The sequence below is a fragment of the Pteronotus mesoamericanus genome, unplaced genomic scaffold, assembly GCF_021234165.1.
Source record: "Pteronotus mesoamericanus isolate MK-2021 breed Mesoamerican mustached bat unplaced genomic scaffold, CSHL_Meso_final contig_27, whole genome shotgun sequence".
NCBI classification, from domain to species: domain Eukaryota; kingdom Metazoa; phylum Chordata; class Mammalia; order Chiroptera; family Mormoopidae; genus Pteronotus; species Pteronotus mesoamericanus.
Genome location: NW_026555115.1, coordinates 17711100 through 17734845, shown reverse-complemented (window position 1 = coordinate 17734845; position 23746 = coordinate 17711100). Strand labels below are relative to the sequence as shown.

The window sequence follows — 23746 nt, the reverse complement described above, 5'->3', positions numbered from 1 at the left end:
TTCCTAGATTTTCCCCTTCCCTTTCTTTTCCCCGCCACACCCCCTCCTTCCCTCTCGTCTCTGTTGATTTCTTTTCCTTTCAGTGTTGCTGGTCTTATTTTCCTTGCATCTTTGTATTGTTGGTTAGGTTCCGCTTATAAGTGAGATCATATGGTATTTGTCTTTCGCCCCCTGGCTTATTTCGCTTAGCGTAATGCTCTCCAGTTCCATCCATGCTGTCGCGAAGTTTAGTAGTTCTTTTTTTCTTTCTGCTGCGTAGTATTCCATTGTGTATATGTACCATAATTTTTTGATCCAATCATCTACTGGTGGACATTTAGGTTGCTTCCAACACTTGACTATTGTCAGTTGTGCTGCTATGAACATTGGGGTGCATAGGTTCTTTTGTATTGGCGTTTTGGTATTCTTAGGGTATAGTCCCAGCAGGGGAATCACTGGATCAAAAGGCAGTTCCATTTTCGGCTTTTTGAGGAAATCCCACACTGCTTTCCACAGTGGCCGCACCAGCCTGCATTCCCACCAGCAGCGTCCTAGGGTTCCCTTTTCTCCACAGCCTCGCCAGCACCTGTTGTTTGTGGATCTGTTTATGATGGCCATTCTGACCGGTGTGAGGTGGTACCTCATGGTGGTTTTGATCTTCATTTCTCTGATGGCTAGTGATGCTGAGCATCCTTTCAAATGCCTCTGGGCCCTCTGTATCTCCTCCTTGGAAAAGCGTCTGCCCAGGTCCTTTGCCCATTTTTTGATTGGATCGTTTGTCTTCTTGGAGTGGAGTCGAGTGAGTTCTTTATATATCTTGGAGATCGAACCTCTATCTGATGTATCATTAGCGAATATATTTTCCCATACCGTTGGCTCCCTTTTCATTTTTGTTATGATGTTTTCTTTAGCCGTGCAGAAGCTTCTTATTTTGATGAGGTCCCAATTTGTTTATTCTTTTCCTTTATGTCCCTTGCTTTAGGAGACATATCAGTGAAAAAAATTGCTGCGTGGGATATCTGAGAGTTTCCTGCCAGTGTTCTCCTCTAGGACTTTTATGGTGTTGCGACTTACATTTAAGTCTTTTATCCATCTTGAGTTTGCTTTTGTGTTCGATGTCAGCTGATGACCCAATTTCAATTTTTTGCGTGTAGCCGTCCAGCAAACCATTTGTTGGAGAGGCTCTTCTCCAACACCATTTGTTGAAGAGGCTATTATTGCTCCATTTTATGCTTCTGCCCCCTTTGTCAACTATTAGTTGCCCATATAGACCTGGGCTTATTTCTGGGCTTTCTATGCTGTTCCACTGGTGTATGGGTCTGTTCTTGTGCCAGTACCAGATTGTTTTGAGTATTGTGGCTTTGTAGTAGAGTTTGATGTCCGGTATTGTGATCCCTCGTACTTTGTTGTTCTTTCTCAAAATTGCTGAGGCGATTCGGGGGACGTTTACGGGTCCATGTAAATTTTTGAAATGTCTGTTCTATTTCTGTGAAATATGTCATTGGTATCTTAATAGGGATTGGGTTGAATCTATAAATTGCTTTGGGTAGTATGGACATTTTGATGATACTAATTCTTCCAATCCATGAGCACGATATATGCTTCCATTTATTAGTGTCTTCCTTAATTTCTTTCTTCAATGTTGTATAGTTTTCTGCGTTCAGGTCTTTTACCTCCTTGGTTAAATTTATTCCTAGGTACTTTATTTTTCTTCTTGCTATATCGAATGGTATTTTTTTTCTGATTTCTTCTTCTTCTATGTCATTGCTGGTGTACAAAAATGCCTTTGATTTCTGAATATTGACTTTGTATCCTGCTGTTTTGTCAAATTCACTTATTAGGTTGAGGGGTTTTTTGGTAGAGGCTACAGGGTTCTCTATGTACACTATCATGTCATCTGCAAACAATGATAGCTTTACTTCCTCCTTTCCTATTTGGATGCCTTTTATCTCTTTCTCTTGTCTTACCGCTGTGGCTAGGACTTCCAGTACGATGTTGAAAAGAAGCGGTAAAAGCGGACGTCCTTGTCATGTTCCCGATCTTAGTGGGAAAGCTTTCAGTCTTTGCCCGCTGAGTATGATGTTGGCTGTAGGTTTTTCATATATGGCCTTTATTACGTTGAGGAATGCCCCATTTATTCCCATTTTGCTGAGTGTTTTGATCATAAATGGGTGCTGTACCTTATCGAATGTTTTTCTGCATCTATCGAGATGATCATGTGGTTTTTGTCTCGTCTTTTATTTATGTGATGTATCACGTTTATTGACTTGCGTATATTGAACCATCCCTGCATGCCTGGGATGAATCCCACTTGTCGTGGTGGATAATCTTTTTAATGTATTGCTGGATGCAATTTGCCAATATTTTGTTGAGGATTTTAGCATCTATGTTCATCAGCGAAATTGGCCTGTAGTTTTCTTTCTTTGTAGGGTCTTTATCTGGTTTGGGGATCAGGGTGATGCTGGCCTCATAAAAGGAGTCTGGGTGTCTTCCCTCCTCTTGGATTTTTTGGAATAGTCTGAGAAGGACAGGGGTTAGCTCTTCCTTAAATGTTTTGTATGCTGGGAGTTTCTTGATGACTGCTTCAATTTCCCCAGCTGTTATCAGTCCGTTCAAGCTTTCTGTTTCTTCCTCCTTCAGTGTTGGAAGATTATACTTTTTCTAGAAATTTGTCCACTTCATCAAGGTTTTCAAATTTCTTGGCATATAATTGTTCATAGTAGTTTCTGACGATCCTTTGTATTTCTGTGGTATCAGTTGTTATTTCTCCTCTTTCGTTTCCGATATTATTAATTTGGGTCCTCTCCCCTTTTTTCTTGATGAGTCTGCTTAAAGGCTTGTCGATTTTATTTATCTTTTCAAAGCACCAGCTTCTGGATTGGTTGATCCTCTGAATTGTTTTTTTCGTCTCTATGTCATTCAGTTCTGCTCTCATCTTGACTATTTCCTTCCTTCTACTTGCTCTGGGATTTATTCGTTGTTGTTTCTCCAGCTCTTGAAGTTGTAGTGTTAGGTCTTTTATTTGAAATGTTTCTATCTTTTTTAGGTAAGCCTGTATTGCTATGAACTTCCGTGAGGACCGCCTGTGCTGTGTCCCATCGGTTTTGGACTGTTGTGTGTTCATTTTCATTTGTTTCCAGAAATTTTTTGATTTCTTCTCTTATCTCATTATTGACCCATTCATTGTTTAACAGTCTACTGTTCAGTCTCCATGAGTTTGCGAGTTTTTGAAGTTTCTCTTTGAGGTTGATTTCCAGTTTCAAGCCCTTGTGGTCCGAGAAAAAGCTTGGTATTATTCCAATTTTCCTGAATTTGCTGAGGTTTGCTTTGTGTCCTATCATGTGGTCTATCTTTGAAAAACTTCCATGAGCATTTGAAAAGAATGTGTATTTTGCTTCTTTGGGATGTAAGGTTCTATCTATGTCAGTTAAGTCTCTTTGATTCAGTGCGTCATTCAGCTCCACAATATCCTTGTTGATGTTTTGTTTGGAAGATCTGTCCATTTTTGACAGTGGCGTGTTGAAATCGCCTACTATCAGTGTGTTGCTGTCCATATCTTTTTTGAAGTCATCCAACAATTTCCTTAAAAACTTGGGGGCTCCTCTATTGGGAGCATATAAGTTTACAACGTTGATGTCTTCTTGATAGATTCTTCCTTTAAGTATTATAAAGTGCCCCTCTGGGTCTCTTTTTATGGCCTTTGTTTTGAAATCTACTTTGTCTGATACAAGTATGGCAACCCCGGCCTTTTTCTCTTGCCCATTTGCTTGGAATATTTTTTTCTATCCCTTTACTTTCCATCTGTGTAGGTGTCTTGCTCTGAGGTGGGTCTGTTGTAGGCAGCATATGTGTGGGTCATGTTTTCTTATCCATTCAGCTACCCTGTGTCTTTTGATTGGGGCATTTAGTCCATTCACATTGAGAGATATTACTGATAGAATCTTACTCATCTTTTCTCTTTGTACCTGTGCTCCTCTCTCTCTCATTCTTTTCCTTCATCTGCTTAAACCAGTCCCCTTAGCATATCTTGGAGTGCTGGTTTGGTAGAGATGTATTCTTTTAGCCTTCTCTTGTCTGGGAAACTCCGTATTTCCCCTTCTATTTTAATGGAGAGCCTTGCTGGGTAGAGCAGCCTTGGCTGTAGGCCCTTGCTTTTCATGACTTGGCATATTTGTTGCCATTCCCTTCTGGCTTGTAGTGTTTCTGTTGAGAAGTCAGCTCCTAGGCGTATGGGGGCCCCCCTTGTATGTTACTTTCTCCTTCTCCCTTGCTGCCTTGAGGATTCTCTCTTTGTCTTTGATAGTTGCCATTTTAGTGACGATGTGTCTTGGAGTGGACCTCCTTGAGTCCCTCTTGAGTGGGGTCCTCTGTGCCTCCTGGATCCATGAGAGCCTTTCTCTCCGCAAATTAGGGAAATTTTCCATCATTACTTTTTCGAGGAGGTTCTCTATCCCTTGCTCCTCTTCTTCTCCTTCTGGTATCCCTATTATACAGATATTATTGCGTTTCAGGTTGTGCTGCATTTCCCTAAATGCCTCTTCATTCTTTTTGAGTCTTTTTTCCATTTCTTGTTCTTTCTGGGAGCTTTTTTCTACCTTATCCTCCATCTCACTGATTCTGTCCTCTGCTTCATCCAGCCTGCTTTGGATTCCTTCTCCTGTGTTCTTCAATTCAGAAATGGTATTCTTCCTATCCTCTTGTGTCTTCTTGATAGTTTCTATGTCCTTTTCCAGGTTGATATAGTTTGTGGTAAGATCCTGATAGTTTCTCTGCAGTTTCTCATAGTTAATTTTGAGCTGGCTGAGCTTATTGAGCTTCCTTAGAACCATTGTCAGTTCTCTTCACAAACTTTTCTTCACCAATCTTTTCCCTGGCACCTGCCCACCCTGTTGCTGCCTCTACCCAGAGGTCAAGGAGGGTAGCTGCCACTGCAATTTTTGCGTTGACCCTTTAAATGTCTCTTTTCATCCCCAGCCACCTGTCTCTGGCAGAGAGCGCCCCTAAGCTTTTAGGGGTTGCGTTTTGTCTGTATTTTCTTGGTTTTGCTGTAGTTTAGGGGTCCCTGTTTATGATTCAGACCCCGTTCTTCTCAGGAGGGAGCTACCTGGCCGTTTCAATGTCCCTCTGGTGCTAGTGCCCGTGGGCACCCAGCCCACCCTCTCGAGCCTGCACCGCACTTCTCACCGGTTGGGATGTGTGAGAGTCGAATCCACTGTCTTTCCGCGGCTCCAAGGCCTCTCTCCCACTATAGTTCCATTGTTTTCCAGGTGATTGCTCTACTATTTAGTAGCAATTCCAGTTTGGTCTTGGGAGGAGGAGGTCAGCGTTACTACCATTCACTCCACTCTATCTTAATTTCCAGTTTTGTTTTTTTTTTAGGGAAAAGAGTTTTATAAACCTTTCATCAATAAATGGATAAGACTACCAGAAAGTCATTTAAAGTTGTTTTCTTTTTAGATAATAGAAATAGGCAAGAAATATAAAAAAACAGGATTAGTTTCAACAAATAGTAAAGGAACAATTGAAATAACATCATCACAATCATATTAATATTAAAAATATTGGTAATATCAAGTATTGGCAGCAACTCTGACAGGAACTGGGTATTCATAGAAACTTTTCTTTATAAAGCATTCCCTTTAGCATATTTTGCAGTGCTGGTTTGTTGAAGGTGTATTCTTTCAGCCTTCTTTTGTCTGGGAAACTCCTTACTTTGCCTTCCATTCTAATTGAGAGCCTTGCTGGGTAGAGCAGTCTTGGTTGCAGGCCTTTGCTTTTCATGACTTGGAATATTTCTTGCCATTCCCTTCTGGCTTGTAGTGTTTCTGTTGAGAAGTCAACTGGTAGTCATACTAGGCCTCCCTTGTATGTTACTGTCTCTTTCTCCAATGCTACCTTTAAGGTTCTCTGTTTTTCTTTGATATTTGCCAATTTAATGATGATGTGTCTTGGAGTGGGTCTCATTGGGTTCCTCTTGAATGGGACCGTCCGTGCTTCCTGGACTTGGGTGACTTTTTCTGTCCTCCATTTAGGGAAGTTTTCCGTCATTACTTTTTCAAAGAGGTTCTCTATCCCTTCCTCATCCTCTTCTCCTGGTATCCCTATTATACGGATATTTTTACATTTCAGGTTGTCCTGCATTTCCCTAAATGCCTCTTCCTTCTTTTTGAGTCTTGTTTTCATTTTCTTGCTCTTTCTGGTAGCTTTTTTCTACCTTGTCCCTCAGCTTGCTGATTCAGTCCTCAGCTTCATCTAGCCTGCTTTTGATTCCTTCTCCTGTGTTCTTCCATTTAGAAATTGTATTCTTCCTTTCCTCTTGTCTCTCATTGATAGTTTCTCTGTCCTTTTTCATGTTCATATAATTTGCAGTAAGTTCCTTATAGTTTCCCTGTAGTTTTTTGTAATTCTCTCTGAGCTCACTGAGCTCATTGAGTTTCCTAAGAACCGTTGTTTGGGACTCAAAATCTGATAGTTTCCTTGCCTCTATTTCGTTTAGTTCTCTTCGTGGGGATTCTTCCTTTCCCTTTGAGTTGGGCATATTTCTTTGTCTTCCCATTATTTGTGAGAAAAAGAAGGAATGTTTCACAAATTTGCGTGTCATCCTTGCTCAGGGGCCATGCTAATCTTCTCTGTACCATTTCAATTTTGTATATGTGGTGCCAAAGCAAGCACTATATATATGCTTTTTTAAATGATGAAAAACATTTTGGGAGAACAATCAGGTAGAGTGAATGGGATTTGGAGTTACAGGGTAGGCAGTACAGGGGCTTGCATTTTTTATATTAGGTGATCAGGGAGGGCTATGTTGATAAGAATACCTTTGAGCCAAAAATTGGAAGATGTGATTAAGTGAACCATATGGTTATCTGGGATAAGAGCATTCCACGGTGAGAATAGTAAATGCAAACACCCTGAGACAGGATAATGTTTCCCACGAAAAAGGAGCAGCAGAAGATTTTTTTAGGTGATTACAGGGTCCCCAGATCACGTTAGGCTTTATGGACCACACTTAGGAATTTGTCTTTGCTGGGGTGCAGTGGGAGCCTTGGCAGAGTTTGAGCACTGCAGTGCCATGATCTGAAGTTTTAGTTGAATCACCCTGGTTGCTGGGTAGAATAGGCTGTGGAGGGGCAGTGTTGGAAACAGAAATTGTTTAGAAGGGCATGGCAAAAATCCAGGAAGGATGATTGTTGGAGGTGGAAAGTCATGGTTACTTTCTGAATAGAATTTTGAAGATAGTCAAGAGATTTTTGGAAGAATTGCATGGGGGGAGGGGACTTTGGGAGGAAGAAGAGAGTCAGGAATATACCAGTACCAGTTGGAATATGCAGCTAGGAACGTAGAGTGTCATTAACTTGAGATGGAGAACAGTGGGAGCAAGTCCAGACTTTGATTCTGGATATTTTAAGGGTTTGTTGACTTCCAAGCACCCAAGTAGAGATATTGAGATAGCTAATACACTAGTCTCCAGTCCAGGGAGTTGTTCTGGAGGAGCTAATTTAGGAAAACAATATAGGTGGAGAAGAGGTTTATGAAGGAGAAAATGGCTCCCACAAGGAGAAGCAGTGTTCTTAGGAGAACCAAGGTTCATTAGGGCATGAATGTAAGGATATAGTCAGAAAAGTAGGTTGAGGATACAGAAGATTGATGAATTGTAAATCCAGCAGGTACAGTGGAAGGGTTGGGGTTTGAAATGGGAACAAAGCTGTATAGAGATAAAGCCTCGTTGATGAGGGGTGGTCTCTGATGATGATTATCATGGACACTATTATGGATGAAGACATGGTGGTATTTGTCTCCATGATCCCGAAGCCATATAGTGGTTGTGAGGCTGTGAAAATGTGGATGGTGAATGCACTGGGATAATGAGTCTTGCCAGGAGAACACAAAGTGCTGGTGGTCTTTCTTGATTCTGCCAGTGGTTATGTGGATGCCAGGGAAAACATTTGGCATTAGAAACAAGAAGAGATTCACTAAACAAAAGAAGGGGTAGCAGGTATGGGGAAGAGAGCTGTCAGAAACCAGAGACCCTCCATAAGACATGATTACCAGTTGGAGGCAGGGTAGAGTAGAAGAGGGAGGAGTTTGAGATGCCACCTTGATTTCTTTACTGGACCAAGTACATTGAAAGGACACAAGAGAAAACAAGCAGGTTTTAGACAGGTGTTTTCGGATACTGAGTTTCTCTGTAACTATCAAATGGCTGTGGTTAACAGGTGGTTGAAGAGATGATGGGTTTGGAAGTCATTGGCATATGGCCTACCATTAAATCTGTGAGGTATCTGAGTCCAGGGAAGGTAAATAGCATGGAAAAAGGGACTAAAACCAAACTCAAGAAAATAACATTTAATTGCAAATAGTGCCTAGGACTTAACCTTTAACCATTAGGCCTATCATTTACTAGCTGTGTGACATTAGGCAAGTTTCTCAATTTCCCTGATTCTTAGTTTCCTCTCTAATAAAATAAGGACACTTTACTTTTTGGAAATTGAATATATTGTCTGATGTATAAGGAGACATAGCTGCCAAACATAAAATAGACAGTGTGTTGTCATTTCAACTTTAAATGGTCATTAAAAAGTTAATACATTCAGATGGTATGATGAAATGCAAAAGGTATAAGTGAGTATACAATAAAAACTAGGGTTAGATTGGTTTTTTAACCATGTTTTTGGAGTGTCTTTTCCAGTATATTGAGCTTTTAATTAAAATGCACATTGAATTTTGTCAGATACAGTTTCAGCATTCACTCACACAGCAAATACATATTGTGTACCTATGTGCCAGTCAATGCTCTAGACACTAGAAATACACTAGTGAATTAAACAAAAGCCCTAATGATCAAACGATCTTTCTACTTATGTACCTGTGATAAATTCCTACTATCCCTTTGAATTCTGGCGTTAGAACATTTAAACAGACTGTTTTTTGTATAAAAAATGGTCAATAGAAAAAAATTCCAAAGTACTGTCTCTCAGAAAACCACCACACCCAGAATATTTTATTGAATTCTACTAAACTCCCGAAGACCAGATGAACCAATGATAATTAAATTGATTCAAGACAGAAAAAGAAGAAAAGTTCCAAAAACATTTTTTAAGATATTTAAGTAGAAGTCTCTGTTAAATAGATTCAGTTATATCTGCCAGTTCTTTGATTTTTTTTTTCCCCTCATTACTTGGTGGAATGAAATTCTCTATTACTTTCTTCCGGAGGGGCTTATAGGACTAATATTTTCCATTTTCACCTGCTTAAAACTGTTTCCCAGATATCCTATACTTAAACAGTAGTTTGGCTGAAAAAAAATTTGGTTTCTGTATTCTTTCCTTGAATACTTTGCAGGTATTCTTTTCTCTGACTCCTAGAGCTAGATAATGCTGTATAGAAGTCTGAGGTCACCCTTATTTTTTTTTTTTTTTAAACCACTTAGAAGGAACTTATTATTTTTGCCTGGTGGCTTAAGATTCTTTATCATTGAATTTCAGCAGCTTTACTAGAATGTGTATTGTAGTGACCAATATCTAACATTTTGTAACATGGTGTGCCTTTTTAATGTGCAGCATATATTTATACTATATTTATAAAACTATATTTATAAAAAGTTTGCTTGAATTGTATTTTTATAAGTTTATTTTGTTTGGGGGACATCCTATTATGTATTTGTTGGCTCTTTTTCCATGACTTGCTTATCTAATCCCTTTGAAACTGTTTTTTCCCCTTCCTGCGTACTTTTCCTCACAATTTTCTCTTGCCCCTACCTACTGTTTAGCATTGTTTCTCAAGTTCTGCTTTTTTTGTTTATTTTTTTGATAAATTATTTTTTTTTATTGTTCAAATACAGTTGTCTCCATTTTCCTGCTACCACTTTCCCGTGCCCCACCCACCTCCACCTCCCACCCCCCACCCTCAGTCCTTCCCAACTTTGGCTTTGTCCATGGGTCCTTTATACATGTTCCTTGACTTGACCCATGCTCTTCTTTTCCCTGATTCACCCCTCCTGACTCCCAACTAGTTACTGTCAGTTTGTTTTTTCCTTCAATGTTGCTGGTTATATTTTTCTTGCTTGTTTGCTTTGTTGATTAGGTTCTACTTATAGGTGAGATCATATGGTATTTGTCTTTCACCCCCTGGCTTACTTTGCTTAACATAATGCTCTCCAGTTCCATCCATGCTGTTGTGAAAGGTAGTGGCTCGCTCTTTCTTTCCAAGATCGAAGGTGTGCCTTTTATGTGAGCTGAGTATACCCTCCTCTTGTAGTTGAGCCTTGATTGCTCTTGGCAGATCAATGGGAGATATTTACCCCAGCCAGTCAGCTCTAGGTTGGGCTATGTCCGCTTAGCATCAACCTCTGTCCTCTGGGGGCATAATCTGTGCGGGGGGCGGGGGGGGGCAGGGTGGTGGTGCTCCTGTGTGGTCTGTAGCTATTCACTGGGTGGCACTGGCCAAGGTCAGCCCCCACCTGTGTTTTGCCTGGGGCCACCCTCCCTGAGCTGTAAATGGCTGTTTACTTCTTTTGGGCTTGGACATTCCTAGGTGAAGCGAAGCAATGAATCTAGGCTGGCTGCTGCTAGTGCAGGTCCTGGGGCTCACTGAAGCCAGCTGTTGCTTGTTTGATAGTACTTACGAAGTTGCAAAGCATGAGCCAACACCAGCTGTTCATATGGAAAAGCAGCTTGGGTGGACCCTTAAGTTGGGTGGGGAAGAGTCTCTGGGGATCTCCAAGGTGGGTCAAATGGTATTACCCGGGTTAATGGAGTTTGAGATATGGCACCAGCTTGCTGTCTCTCTACTGTACTTCTAAACCCTTCCTATACTGTACTTTGTATCCCCAATGGCTATTCTGTAACCACCTATTTGTACTTCTTAATCTACTCACTTCTTCACTCATTCCCCCACACACCCCTCCCATCTGACAACCATCAGGGTTTAGAAAAGGGATAATGGCCTCTGCTCACCTTGATGGCAGGCACCTCAGTTCCACCCTGTATGTCACTTATGCCTTTCAAGGCACAACTCTGGTTCTGGAGCTCAGAGGGAGTGAGTCTGAGTAGGTGAGCCTGTGTGTGGGTTCTTTAAGAGGAACTACTTGGGGTTCCAGCAGTTTCTTCTACTGATTAAATCCCCACTGGTTTTTGTAGCCAGAAGTTGTATCTGCTTATCTTCCTGGCATTGGAAACCTGGGCTGGGGGGCCTGGTATGGAGCTGGGAGGCCTGGTATGGGGCTGGGATGCCCCATTCCTGAGATTTCCCTCCAGAATGTTTATCCACCACACATGGGTGGGAGACCAGCCCCTTCCATGTCTGCACCCCTCCTACCTGTCTGGTTGGATGTGGTTTCTTTAATTCTGTGGTTGTCAGACTTCATTCAGCCTGATTTCTTTCTGACTTTCCTGAGTGATGATATGTCCTGCACGTATTTAAGGTCAGGCAGGTTCACACAGGATTTGGGCAGACAGGAGAAAATTCACAGAGCTGGAATGTCTGATATGACTTTACTCTGGCGTGGCATGATCCATGCACGCCACAAGTCATGCCGCGGAAAGTCCCAACTCCCTCATACTAAGTGCACCCATAGCCAGCAGGGTGCCAACACTGACCTTCTGTTTATATAACAGAGCTTCATTCTGCACATCTGGGCCCTTTATTCAAGGTTATATGAACACTACTGCATTATGTTTCCCTGGACAGCCAGGTGAGGGAGCCTGACTCCATTATCCTTACATTCCACCCCTTCAGGGTTCCTTACCGTGCAATCTATGCAAGGGTTCCTTGGTGAGGAGGGCAGAGCCCTGCACCCAAATGCCACAACAGCAGTATAAACTGCAACAGCGCACAACCAAAACACAAGTGCTGCCGCCCAAGACAGCAAGGACGCACCACCATTCAGTAGTTAAGGATGCCCACCATTCCTGCAGGGGGTCACCTATTAGGCGTTCGATAGCACAGGTCTCAGAAGCTAATGCCCAGAGAGCTTGGCTAACATTGTGATGGACATCTGGAATGTACACATAGCATTTGGCCCCAACTAGGGCACATACCCCTCCTTGTAATGCAGTGAGCATGTCTAAGGCCATGCAGTTTTGTATGGCAACTTTTCTCAATTGATACATTTCCTCATAAGAGGCTTCAGGAATCGTGTGTGGCATTCAATGCAGGAGCAGCATGCAAAGCTAAGCAGTCATCTCAGCCTCAGTGGCTGTGGAAGCAGCTTGAGGAGAAAAAATGGCTAATGGGTAATACCACCAGGGGGGTATGCTTTACATACCTAGTGTCATGCCTTAAACACTTCCCAGTTGACTGGCCAGTTCATAAGAGTTTTCTGAACTCGGGCAAGCAGATAGGGCCATTCCCAGGTATAATGACCAGTCCAGTTTCCTGGCAAGTAAGGCCAGCCATGTGAGCCACACACCTAGAGGGCCCCAGTGGGAACTACAGCCCATGAGTTATCCCACGCCTCCCAGTAATGCTTAAAAGGATGCTTCTGACACAGACCTGTTGGAGTCCAGCCCACTCGGGCTTGTTCTTCAGGGTTCTCAATACAAAGGGGAGCTGGTCCACCCAGCTCCACGGTCTCACCCATAAGCTACCCCCAAGTCATCCCATATGGAGTAGCTGACTACCAGCTGGGGCCGATCATACTTCTCTCTGCCCCAGTGCAGATGTTGGTCCCAGTTGCATTCCACATGGGTGTTCACTGTTCCACTGGTGCTGTAACCAAGTCCAATTTGAGACAGAAGCTGGAGAGGTGCAGAGATGTGCCATGGGAGGCTGGCAGCTGTGCTAAGGGGGATTTCAGTGCAGATGCAGCATGCTGTTTGGTTAACCACTGAGGCATAAGTGTCTACCCAGTCCACTAAGGTGTTACTTTGCACCCTAGGGATGAAAAGACAAAGCAGTAATTGGAACTAACAAAGGCAAATCATGACCCTTAGGCAAGATATAAGCAAGTGTCTGGTCAGCCAGTAAAATAATGTCTGGCAGAGGGGGGCCTTCCTAGGCACAAAAACCATACCTTTCACGCCTCAACTGGGGATTCATCATCTACTTGCAACAAGAGTGGAGAACTGATAATGGGCCATAAGGATATCGCAAAGGTGCCTCAGAGGAGCATTTCATGGTCAGCTGGCCCTGGGTATGTTACCTGCAAAATTGGGGGCCATATCCCAATCATCCAGGGCACTATTTGTAAGTTTTTCTCCACTCTTTGTCCCCAAGGGGCAGCAAGCGTTGCCCAGCATGTGTGGGAGGCTTTTACTTCCCAAGGGCACGTCCAGGTGGCTGTTTGCCCTCGCTCCAAGCCCTCTGGTGCAGGCAAGAGAATATTTCCTTGTTTTCCCATGCCTGGTTTCAGCAGAGCTTCCTTAGTCTGTATTTGTAGCTGAATTGGAGCTGCAGTCTGGTGAAGTAACGCTTCCACCAGAGCTGGACCCCACCTCCTACTTACTTCGTTTAGAGTCTGGAAGACAGTCCACAAGCGTTTAGCCCAGACCCCACCGTAGGGGTGGCAGCTGTGGCTTACAGGCCCTTCTTTATGAGACCATTGTACCATTCAGTCATCCCAGGAGCTTGGGGGTGATAGACCACATGGAATGTCAGTCCATCTGCATGTCTCAGGCCAATTATTGCACCAGTGCTTCTATAAAACACATTTCCTGATCACTTTGATCAAGAGTCTCCCATAGGCAGCACATAAGCATTCCAGCGCAACAGTCACCACTTTCTGATCTGGATGGCGTGCAGGGTATGCAGCCAGCAGTCCTGTGGCCATGTCCACACACATGATTGCATGCCTATATCCCTCTGAACTAGGTAGGGGTCTGATTATGTCAACTTGACACTGGGTCAGCCATACTCATTCCTGCACCACCGCCCAGTAGTTCCCACAGGCTTCCAGGGATCATCTTGTAAGCAGACAACACAGGTCTCACAAACTTCCTGTACCTCCGCTAAAGTGACAGGTAACATGGTCTTGTGCCCAGCATGTAACAGGTGACAGTATAGCCACTAGGCGACTTCTATTCCTGATGGGCATGCAGTCACCATTTCCAGCCATTGCTCCTTGACTGCTGCATAAGCGTCATTATTCCTGGGGTGTGGGAGTCGGGGTGGGGGGGCGTGGAAGAGGTGCATGCCCAGTCACATGCTATACAGTGATTTGTTTTTGGTGGCCTAATTTCCATATGTGTTGCTATAAGGCATTTCCCCATAATGGCCTGTGCATAGCCATCCATTTATTTGCATGCCATGTATAAATCCATAATGTTAGCCCCCGGTTCACTGCCCAACTATCTGCAGATAGGGGCGGTGCTTCATTTACAACCATGAGCCACACAGGGGAGTTGAAGAAACTGTGAGCGGCCCTACTTATCCCCACCTTTTCCAATTCACCTATAGTTGCTGTAATCTGATGTGCCCCAGGCAACCCGTACCACTTTACCTGTCATGGGGGATGGGAACTGAATGGGGGGATGGGAACTGAATGAGGGGATGCTCAGGATGCCCCCACAAGAAGTTGATCCAGGCCTGCACCGGATGCCAGTGTGTGGACACCAGGAGCTCATACTTGCGCAGCACTGGTGCCTGGAGACCCATGCATGCCACAGGCTCTGGCTTCTCCCGCAGCTACACTGCCTCTTCTGCCAGTGCTTTCAGGCCCTGGCAGCCTGTGAACAGAAGCCAGGCCCGCTGTACATTTTAGGGGACCAGTGGATAGCCAGTTCCTCATATGGTCTCTGGTCCCTCCTAGTCCCCCATAGATGGGTCCCTCAGCCTTCTTTGTTCAGATTGTTAATGGATGTCTCCTCCTTCTTGGGAGGCTGGCACAGCCATATGATCTTCCAGACGTACTTGACGGGCCTCCCAGAGCACACCCCCAGGTTTCATCCTCACCGCCTTCTGGGGCCACAGGAAACGGTGATCAATTCGTGAAGTGTCCAGCACATCTGCATCTGCCCAACTTGTATCCCCCGGGCAGGTGCCAACCACTGGCACCACTGCTGCATCTTCTCAGGCTGCCCTGCTGCCTCTGTGGCTCAATTTGCCGCCTCCGCCCATCAGCGTGCCTGGAGCAGAGCTTTCCAGGCGAAGGCACCACTGCAGCCAGAGCACCCAAACTGGGCTGCAGCCCTCCGGCCCAGTCACTCTCGGAAGCATTGTTCAGGTCTCTGCAGGGCAAGAGAGGGGAAGGAGGAACCGAAGTGGTGATTTCCCTTCTGTTTCTCTAAATTGTCCACTATGATTAGGGAGAGGAACCTCCCCAACTCCGCTGTTCTGCCTTCCTCCAGGGCACGGGCCCAGGCTTCCCTCTTGGAGCTCTTGTAACTTCCCTGTATCAAAGTGCAGTCTTCGTCACAGCTTGCAAAGCTGTAAGAAACACCGAGCCCACGGCCGCTCAGGCACTCGGTTTCTCCAGGGTCTCCTCTACCACCCAAATGGCCTTCTCTACCATGTTGGGTGCACCACTAACATTGGACCAGTCTTGTGGGGGGAGCCTAGGCTGCTAGGAGCCCTGCCACCAAATACCACATACTGGTAGGAGACCACCCCTCTAATCCCCCCTCCAAGGGTCCCGATGGCTCCATATCGTACCGCAGTGAATCCTGCTGACTGTGCCAATTGTCTTGGAAGCATTGGAGGCCAAGCAGGTTCATATGGGATTCAGGCAATGGAAGAAATCATGGAGCTGTCAGAATGTCTGACATGCCTTTATTCTGGGGTGGGGAGATCCATGCGTGACACAAGCCCCAAGTCACATCGCAGGAAGTCCCAACCTCCTTATATATAAGTGTACACAAAGCTGGCAGGGTGCCAACATTGACCCTCAGATTATATAACAGAGGTTCATTCTAAGCATGTGGCCCCTAGACAAGGCCACATGAACACTGCCAAGCCACAGTTGTCTGGACATCCAGGTGAGGGAGCCTGACTGACTCCATTTTCCCTATATGGTTGTTCCATACTTCAGTTGTAATTTTGATGTGGCTGTGTGAAGAGGGGAGCCATATCTGTCTACACTGCCATCTTGGCTGAAAGTCCAAATGGTAATAGTTTTTTTAGGTATCCTTCCAGTGTATCTTAAATACAGTCAAATTCAAATGCAGTTCTTAGTTTTATCTTTTTACACAAAAGATTGTTTAATTTCTATATTCCTGTTTAATTATTCTTTCATTTAACAGCATATACCTAAAGCTTTTCATTTTAGTACATAATTTTATTTTTCTTTTAGTTGCAATAATAGTGGTCTATTGTATAAAACAATTTGCAATTCTTTCCAGTACTTTACTATCATGAATAATATTGCAGTGAATATTCTTACACATGTATGTAGGTCATTATGCATGTGTGCAAGAATATCTATAGCATGAATTCTCAAAAGTGATCAGACAGTATCTACTGGTAATTGCCTTCACTGAGGTTTGTACCAATTTATGCTTCCTCCGTAATGTTTAAAAGTGCCTGTTTCCATATAGCACAAGTAGCAGAGAATGATGTCAGTTGCAGGGGTGGTTGATTTTTGCCAGGGTTATAGGTGAATGGTATCTCAAGAGTATTTTAGATTGATTTTCTCTTCATGTGAGTGAGAATGAGTAGCTTTTCTTTCTTAAAGGACCATTTGTGATTTCTTTTTAGCAAACTATTTGTATTTTTTGCCTATTTTTTATTGGACTGTTATTGATATCTAGGAGTTCTTAGTATATTCAGAATATTATACTTTGTATGATTTGCTATGTAGGAGGTTTGCTTATTTGTTTACAAAATCAGATTTATTAATCTTTTATAGCTCGTGGATTTTTAAATCTTTTAATCATTAGAAAGCTCTTGCCTACTCGAAGATTATAAAAGAATTCTCTTTTTCCGTGTACTTTAACATTTTCTGTTAAATCTTTGACCATTTTTTTTATATTTATCCTGGTATATTTTGTGAGATATGGATCCAGTTTTTTTTTTTTTCTGGATAGCTACATAATCTTCCCATCATTATCTATTAGTCATTTCTCATCCCTGACTTGAGATGCCAATTTTGTTGTACTGTCAAGAGTTCTTAATCTTTTTGAGTTTCCGTAGCTTGCTGCCAGTTAATTTAACACGCTGTCTGCACAGATATCCTTTTCAGTCATTAGACAATCATAATTAACTTTTTATCATTTGGTAAGAAATGGTATAAAACTTTGGGGGAGGGGGGACACTACTTTAAGGGCCATGGGTTAACCTCCTGTCAATCAAGGATGTCTGTAATCTTTCCTCCTAACAGTGAGAACCTTGGTGTGTATTTTCAGGTCTGATCAGAGAGTGAAGTGTGTTCATTACAATAATGCTTACTTGAGATTATTGTAGAGCATTGATTGATATGGAGGATGCTTAGAATGACCTAGGCTTAATTTATTCAGTTCATGGTACATATTGATGGCTTTTAAAATGAGGCTTACGGCAGTTTCAGAAGAGAAGCTCAGTGGGCCATTTACTTCACTGGTTCCATAGCGGACCTCGTGGAGAAAAATACAACTCTATGATCTAATACAAGGTAGTAAGTGGCCTTGGTGCCTGCGTTGTGTCTGGAGACAGGTTATACATCATGTCTTTTCTATCTTTTCAGTCGACCAACTTTGTCTATCCAGCATCCACCATCTGCAGCAATTAGTATTCAGCGTCCTGCTCAGTCACGGGATGTAACAACAAGAATCACACTGCCTTCTCACCCTGCATTAGGGACGCCAAAACAGCAGCTTCATACCATGGCTCAGGTAGAACCAGAGGTGAAGAACCATCTGTATGGTTCTTCTGTGGGTTAAAACCAGAATTGTTTAGGAGTTACTCAGAACCTCACAAGTGTTGATGGCAGTGATTGCTTTTAAAGAGGATTGAGTGGGAAATATTCTTGTTTATAACTCTGTTCTGGGTTTTTCTGCCATAGAAAACTATCTTCAGTACTGGCACACCAGTGGCTGCAGCAACAGTAGCACCTATTTTGGCAACAAATACCATTTCTTCAGCAACCACAGCCGGTAAGTTAGCAATGCTGCTCATTCTTTCTACCATGGAAAAATGAAACATAAGTGGTAGGTTAATTTTTTATTTCTCAGCTTCAGTCAGAGAAAAAGAATAAGCTATAAAAATACTCTTTAATTTTTCCCAAGAGCTTTTCTCAGGTTTTTGAGAACCTATATTGTGTGCAGAGAGGCCATTGTTGAAGAATTTTCTTTTTCTCTCCCATTTTAGGATCTGTGTCACACACACAAGCTCCCACGAGTACAATTGTTACTATGACGATGCCCTCGCATTCATCCCATGCTACTGCTGTGACCACCTCAAACATCCCAGTTGGTAAGTATTGTGCACCCTTCAGATAGAAACTTAAAAGGAATTTTTCAACCCTCTGACCAGCTCCTATGGATGAATAGTATTGATTTTTTTTATTGTTGTTGATTTTCAAAGTAACGGGGAATTTAATTTTTAATATTATTTGTCATAAAGAGGATAATAATCTTTTAAGAGCTCAAAATAAAGTTTATTTTAACTCCACTTTTTAACTTCCTCATTCTTCAAGCTTTACGTCTTCTGTGTGTACCTTTTTAAAGAAGTAAATTAACTTTACTGACATTGGTACACAGGAACAACAGGAAAAGAAAGAAGCAAAGATAATGGAATGAAGAGAACTTGTACATGGATAGATTACTTAGGAAAAATCTTTCGGTGATGCAAAAATAGGAAGACTGCTAAACCTCAAGTTGATTACCTGGGTTTTCATCTCAGTGCTGCCTCAAAATACTGCAAAACTTCTTTTAAAATTTGTTTATTCCCCTTTTTAAATATGTGTATACTTTGAATATTTAAAACATCTTCGGCCCTGGTCAGGTAGCTCAGTTGGTTAGAGCATCATTCCAATACTACCAAGGTTGTGGGCTTGATTCCCGGTCAGGACACATATAAGAAGCAACCAATGAATGCATAAATAAGTGGAACAATAAATCAGTGTCTGTCTATCTGTCTGCTTGTCTCTCTCCCCCTCCAGCCTTCAAAAAATCAATCGAAAAAGAAATAATTTTTGAAAGGTTTCTGGTAGCCAAATTTGAGTCATCAGGAGCAAACTTTCCACAGGACCAGATAGTAAATGTTTTAGGTTTTGTAGGCCTCACAGGTCTGTGACACAATTACTCACTAGTGGACAATATGTAAACAAAAGGGCATGCCCATGTTTCAGTAAGATTTTAAAAACACCAAAATTTGAATTTCATACAATTTTTATGTGTCACAATGCTTAGCTCACTGAAGCAGGCATCAGGCAGGATTTGTCTCAGAGGCCACAGGTTGCCAAGGTCTGCTATAGTGGCTGATGTTTCACAGTTTCCAAGCCACAGACCACTGCCTATTGAGACTGCTCTGTTTAATCCATCAACCGTGGGTTTTAGTTTTTACCTTTGCTTTGGTCCTGTAATGATGAACATGTCATCTTACTGTTACTATCCCAAAGATCTGGGATAGCTGCCATATTTTTTAATACATTGTGCTTTTTAGAAGTAAGAATGGTTTTTGTCAGATGACACACTGACATACTGAATTGTCAGAATCTCATGACGAGACACAGAAGTATAGCTTCCCTACCTGCTGTGTTCCAGCCGTGGGGTGGTTTCTTCCTACTTTTTTTCTTCACCTGCAAGACAGACTGCACCTTCACAGCCCTCATACCAAACTCTGAGGGCACTTTGCACAATAATGGTTGGACTCTGGAAATACTTACTCCTCTTTTAGATAACTGGGCCATGCCAGCCCTTAAATTGGTACTCAGCTCCACAGAAGACTCTTAGCAGAGAGGACACTTCTCTTTTCCCATTTTACTGCCCACTGCAGCTTGCCACCAAACTTCTCTCATATCTCTAGGAAGTTAATTTCACTTCTGTGAAAAGAAGTTTGTTATATATGTGTGTGTGGTTCAAGCAGTAGTGCACTTTTGTTGAAAAAGATCATTGATTATTCCATGTTGTCATATCAAACCAATTTCTGGCTATTCTGAGCATTGTCATTTGTTATTCTCAGTACTGTAACATCAGAGCCAAGCTGGTTCTTTTAGTTTTTACATTCTAGAGTCTCACTAGGGAATTTACAACTATGAAGACAATCAGACTAGTTAAGAGGGAGCAGTGTACCCTGTTGCCGGGGTGGGGCTCTCTGGTTTTGCCTCTCTGTGGAAAAATATTCTGCGATTACTTCTTGTTAATGTCACTATCTTCCTAAGAGATCACACTGTGGAAGTCAACTCACTAAAAATACCAGGAGACAGAACTATGTTCGTTCATTTTGGCTAGAACCACCAACTTTATACCTGTCCTAAGTTACTCTATCTCCCCAGTTCATTTATCTTTGAATTTTAACCATTTACTGAATTCTAGATGCGAAAATTATATGATAGAAAAGCACAATCTGCCATTTAACGGGATTGGTTTCATCTAAGCTCCATCAGGTTTATGCTCTAGCTTTGTTTTCCTCTTTTATAGTAGCCTGCTTTTTTTTGTTACATCATAATAGGCTCTCTGTACAAAAGTACCTCAGTTGAGAAGGGAGAATTGACATTAACCCTAGAGCACTGATCTTTAAGTTTGGGTATAGGAGATATATTAAAGTCACCTAAGTGGCTTTTTTCCAGGTGACATTAAATACTGAATTCAGCCATTGTTACAAATAAGAATGTATTGGGTGAGGAGAAAAAAGACTGATTAATGGTAAACATAGAGTTTTCGCCTCTAATGGATGCTCATTTCCAATAGAGTGCCATCCTAATTTCCTTTATGGTCTGGCCCACATGTGACGGTGGTCTTAGAATTATAAAAAGCAGAATAAGATGGTCACAACATCCAGGAAAGGAGATTATCTTTGGAGACAGAATTATGGCCAGCTTTTGATATCTGCATTATATTTTTTCTTAAGATTTATTTTTAATAATTGAGATTATGGCTTTTGTAATTAGAAAAAAATAAGGATAAATTTTGGTGTTTGTTTACAGTTACCAAACACTGGGTAGTTACCCTGCCAAATGACAGCTGCATTCCTACTGGAAGTATTATTTTCTCCTGCCTTTTATGGGCACAGTGAAAACCAAGGTTTAGTTGCTTTCCACTCAGCACTCTACTTACTACTGATGGAGCCAGCTTCTCTCAGTGTTAGCTAATAGATGCCATCATCAGTGGTCAAGTAAGGCATCTCAGCCACCATCCTGCAGAAACCTCTCCAGCTTCTTCTGTAAGGAAGTAGCTGGGAATCATGGGTTTGTGCTGCCTACCTTTGGTTTTTGATGCATTGTACTTGGGGTACTGTGGTAGCATCATTCTTGTGTCTAGTGGCTATACACCTGTCACTGGTGTAACTTGGGTCTTTACACACCTGGAAACTCTGTTCCTCTATATCTCTGAAGTCACAGCTCTTCTCTGCAAATTCCCAGATATAGAGTTAACAGGTCTATAGGAACAATAAAGTATGTCCCAGTTCACCTATACCCTCTAAACAAAATTCGATTACAAATTGAAGAGGCAAGCAAATTTTGAGTGTTACGTTAAATTTGAAAACTGTTTATTTTGATTTTGCTATAAAGCATTAGATAAAATCATAGGAGATTCAAAATTAAGTGATTTTTCCTAGAGAAGCCTTCATAGATAAGGAAACTGAGACTTGAAAATTTAAGTGATCTACTCAGTATTAATTAGCTACATGTTACTAATTAGTTATGGACCCAACTACTTACAAAGTAGAATCTAAGGTCTTTGTCATTTCTGTGTTTATATTTTTGTTGAACTATTTTAATACAAACTTTTCTTGTAAAAAAAAAAAGGGGGGGAGTCTCAAAGAAGCCAGGTGAGGAGAAAGGGTTCCAATTGGTGATGTTTTATGAAAGTATTAATGTTGAATCCTGCATTGACAAATAACAGAGTGAAAATATTAGTGGATTGTTGGACTGAGATAATTAGTTGGACCTTATGTACCCATCTTTCATTTTTTGTTTTGATTAAAACTAAAGTCCAGACTTTATTACGATTTGCATTGTTAATATTATTGCTGGACAAGAATGATGTGGTTTGCCAACAGAAGCATGTAAGCAGTAATGTAATTGGTTTACTTTTGTAGCTAAGGTGGTGCCTCAGCAGATCACACACACTTCCCCTAGGATCCAGCCTGACTACCCCACAGAGAGGAGCAGCCTGATCCCCATCTCAGGGCATCGGGCCTCTCCAAATCCTGTGGCCATGGAAACTCGCAGTGACAACAGGTAGGAGGGAATTGCCAGTTACACTGCCTTATTGTATTATTAATTGTTTTGATTTTTCAATAAGAAGCAAAATGTGCCACAAATATGGCATATATTTACTTACTCTTACTCTTGGCTGAATCATTGGAGGATTACAATTGGATTACATAGTGACTCTTTCTAACTATCATTTCTTTCACAGTTATCAGTTGGCATTTTGCTGTAAAGAAATTTTCTCATATCTATCCCTATTTATTTACTGTGTTTTTTGTTTTATTTTTTTTTAATCAGCATAGGCTTATGGATTTGGTTTTATTCATTATTAAAATCTCTTAGTGTCATCTATTTGATGCTCAAATTGTCTCTGGGTTGGTCCTTGGGAGCCCCTCCAAACTAGTTCCTGTGGTTTGCCATGTCCTGTCCGTTCTAGCCCTTCCCAACACCACAAAATTCACCAACTCCTATACTTTGTCTATCTGAGCCCTTGGAATCTGCCATTCCGCCAAAGAGCCCTGGTTCCTTTTCATCATTTAGAAACCAAGATATAGGCTGTGTTTTTGCTGGATTGTCATTTCTTCTAGGCTCTTTGAGCAGGCAGAGGTAAGGAGTATATAACATTTTAAAAACTCTTTAATACATGCTTATACCTCTAGTTCAACCCCATTACATCCCTCATTCCATATTTGCATTTCCCTTCTCCAACAGCCAGAGCCATGGTACAGTGTGCATACAGTCTTTTCAGGATTGGGTCCTTTTTAAATGGCCTTATTTGATTATTGTGGTATATAGGAATGTTTATAAGTTTTAATATATTGTGTGTCCATTTTTGCTGAACATGACTAATAGCTCTAAAGTTTGTAAATTCTTTCAGATTTCCTATGTAGATGTTTATTTCATCTACAAATAGGACAGTTTTTTGAGAGATGAGGGAGTTTTTTTCATTTCCATTTTGTATACCTATGTTTTTCTTGTTGGCTAGAGCTTCTAATACGATGTTGAATATAGCAGAGGTAGTGAGCATTCTTGTCTTGTTCCTGACCTGAATGGGGATTCTTCTGAAATTTCATTATAAATTTTTGTAGATACTGTTTGCAGTTTGAGGTACAAAGTTTTTTTTCTGTTTTCTTAGACATTTATATCATGAATAAGTATTGAATGCTATTAAATTTTTTTGTAAATCTTTTGCAAAGTTTAATTGTTCTTTTATAACTTTTTTAATATGATGTGAACTATTAATAGAAATTCTGATATTCAGTCATTCCTGTCTTTCTGTGATAAACCTTATTTGATCATGATATGCTTAATTTTATATAGTACTTAATTCGGTTTTATTTAGGAATTTTGGTGGCAGTAAAATTTGTTTATAATCTTTTCTCATATTCTCCCTGTCCAGCTTTGATATCAAAGCTATATTAAGCGCAACAAATAAGTTAGGTCACTTTTCTTCTTTTTCTGAATCTGTTTATATAAGCTTGAGATTATCTGTTTCATGTATGTTTCATAAAATTTGCCAGTAAAAACAATCTGAGCTTAGAG

The 23746-nt window shown here is 41.6% G+C and overlaps 1 protein-coding gene and 1 non-coding gene across 10 annotated transcripts in view; one reads left to right on the top strand and one right to left on the bottom strand.

Annotated features, from left to right (window-relative positions):
- SAP130 (Sin3A associated protein 130) overlaps nucleotides 1-23746 on the top strand; it is a 103005-nt gene that overhangs the window by 24841 nt on the left and 54418 nt on the right. For all 9 annotated transcript variants that reach the window (XM_054575068.1, XM_054575067.1, XM_054575070.1 and 6 more), the window contains 4 exons: nucleotides 17573-17720; nucleotides 17891-17981; nucleotides 18196-18300; nucleotides 22090-22231. In XM_054575068.1, coding sequence (XP_054431043.1) covers nucleotides 17573-17720; nucleotides 17891-17981; nucleotides 18196-18300; nucleotides 22090-22231 — 486 coding nt within the window. The remainder of the gene's footprint in view (nucleotides 1-17572; nucleotides 17721-17890; nucleotides 17982-18195; nucleotides 18301-22089; nucleotides 22232-23746) is intronic.
- Nucleotides 6546-6651, bottom strand: LOC129071870 (U6 spliceosomal RNA). The gene has a single exon (XR_008529296.1). It is a non-coding gene; the product is annotated as a U6 spliceosomal RNA (small nuclear RNA).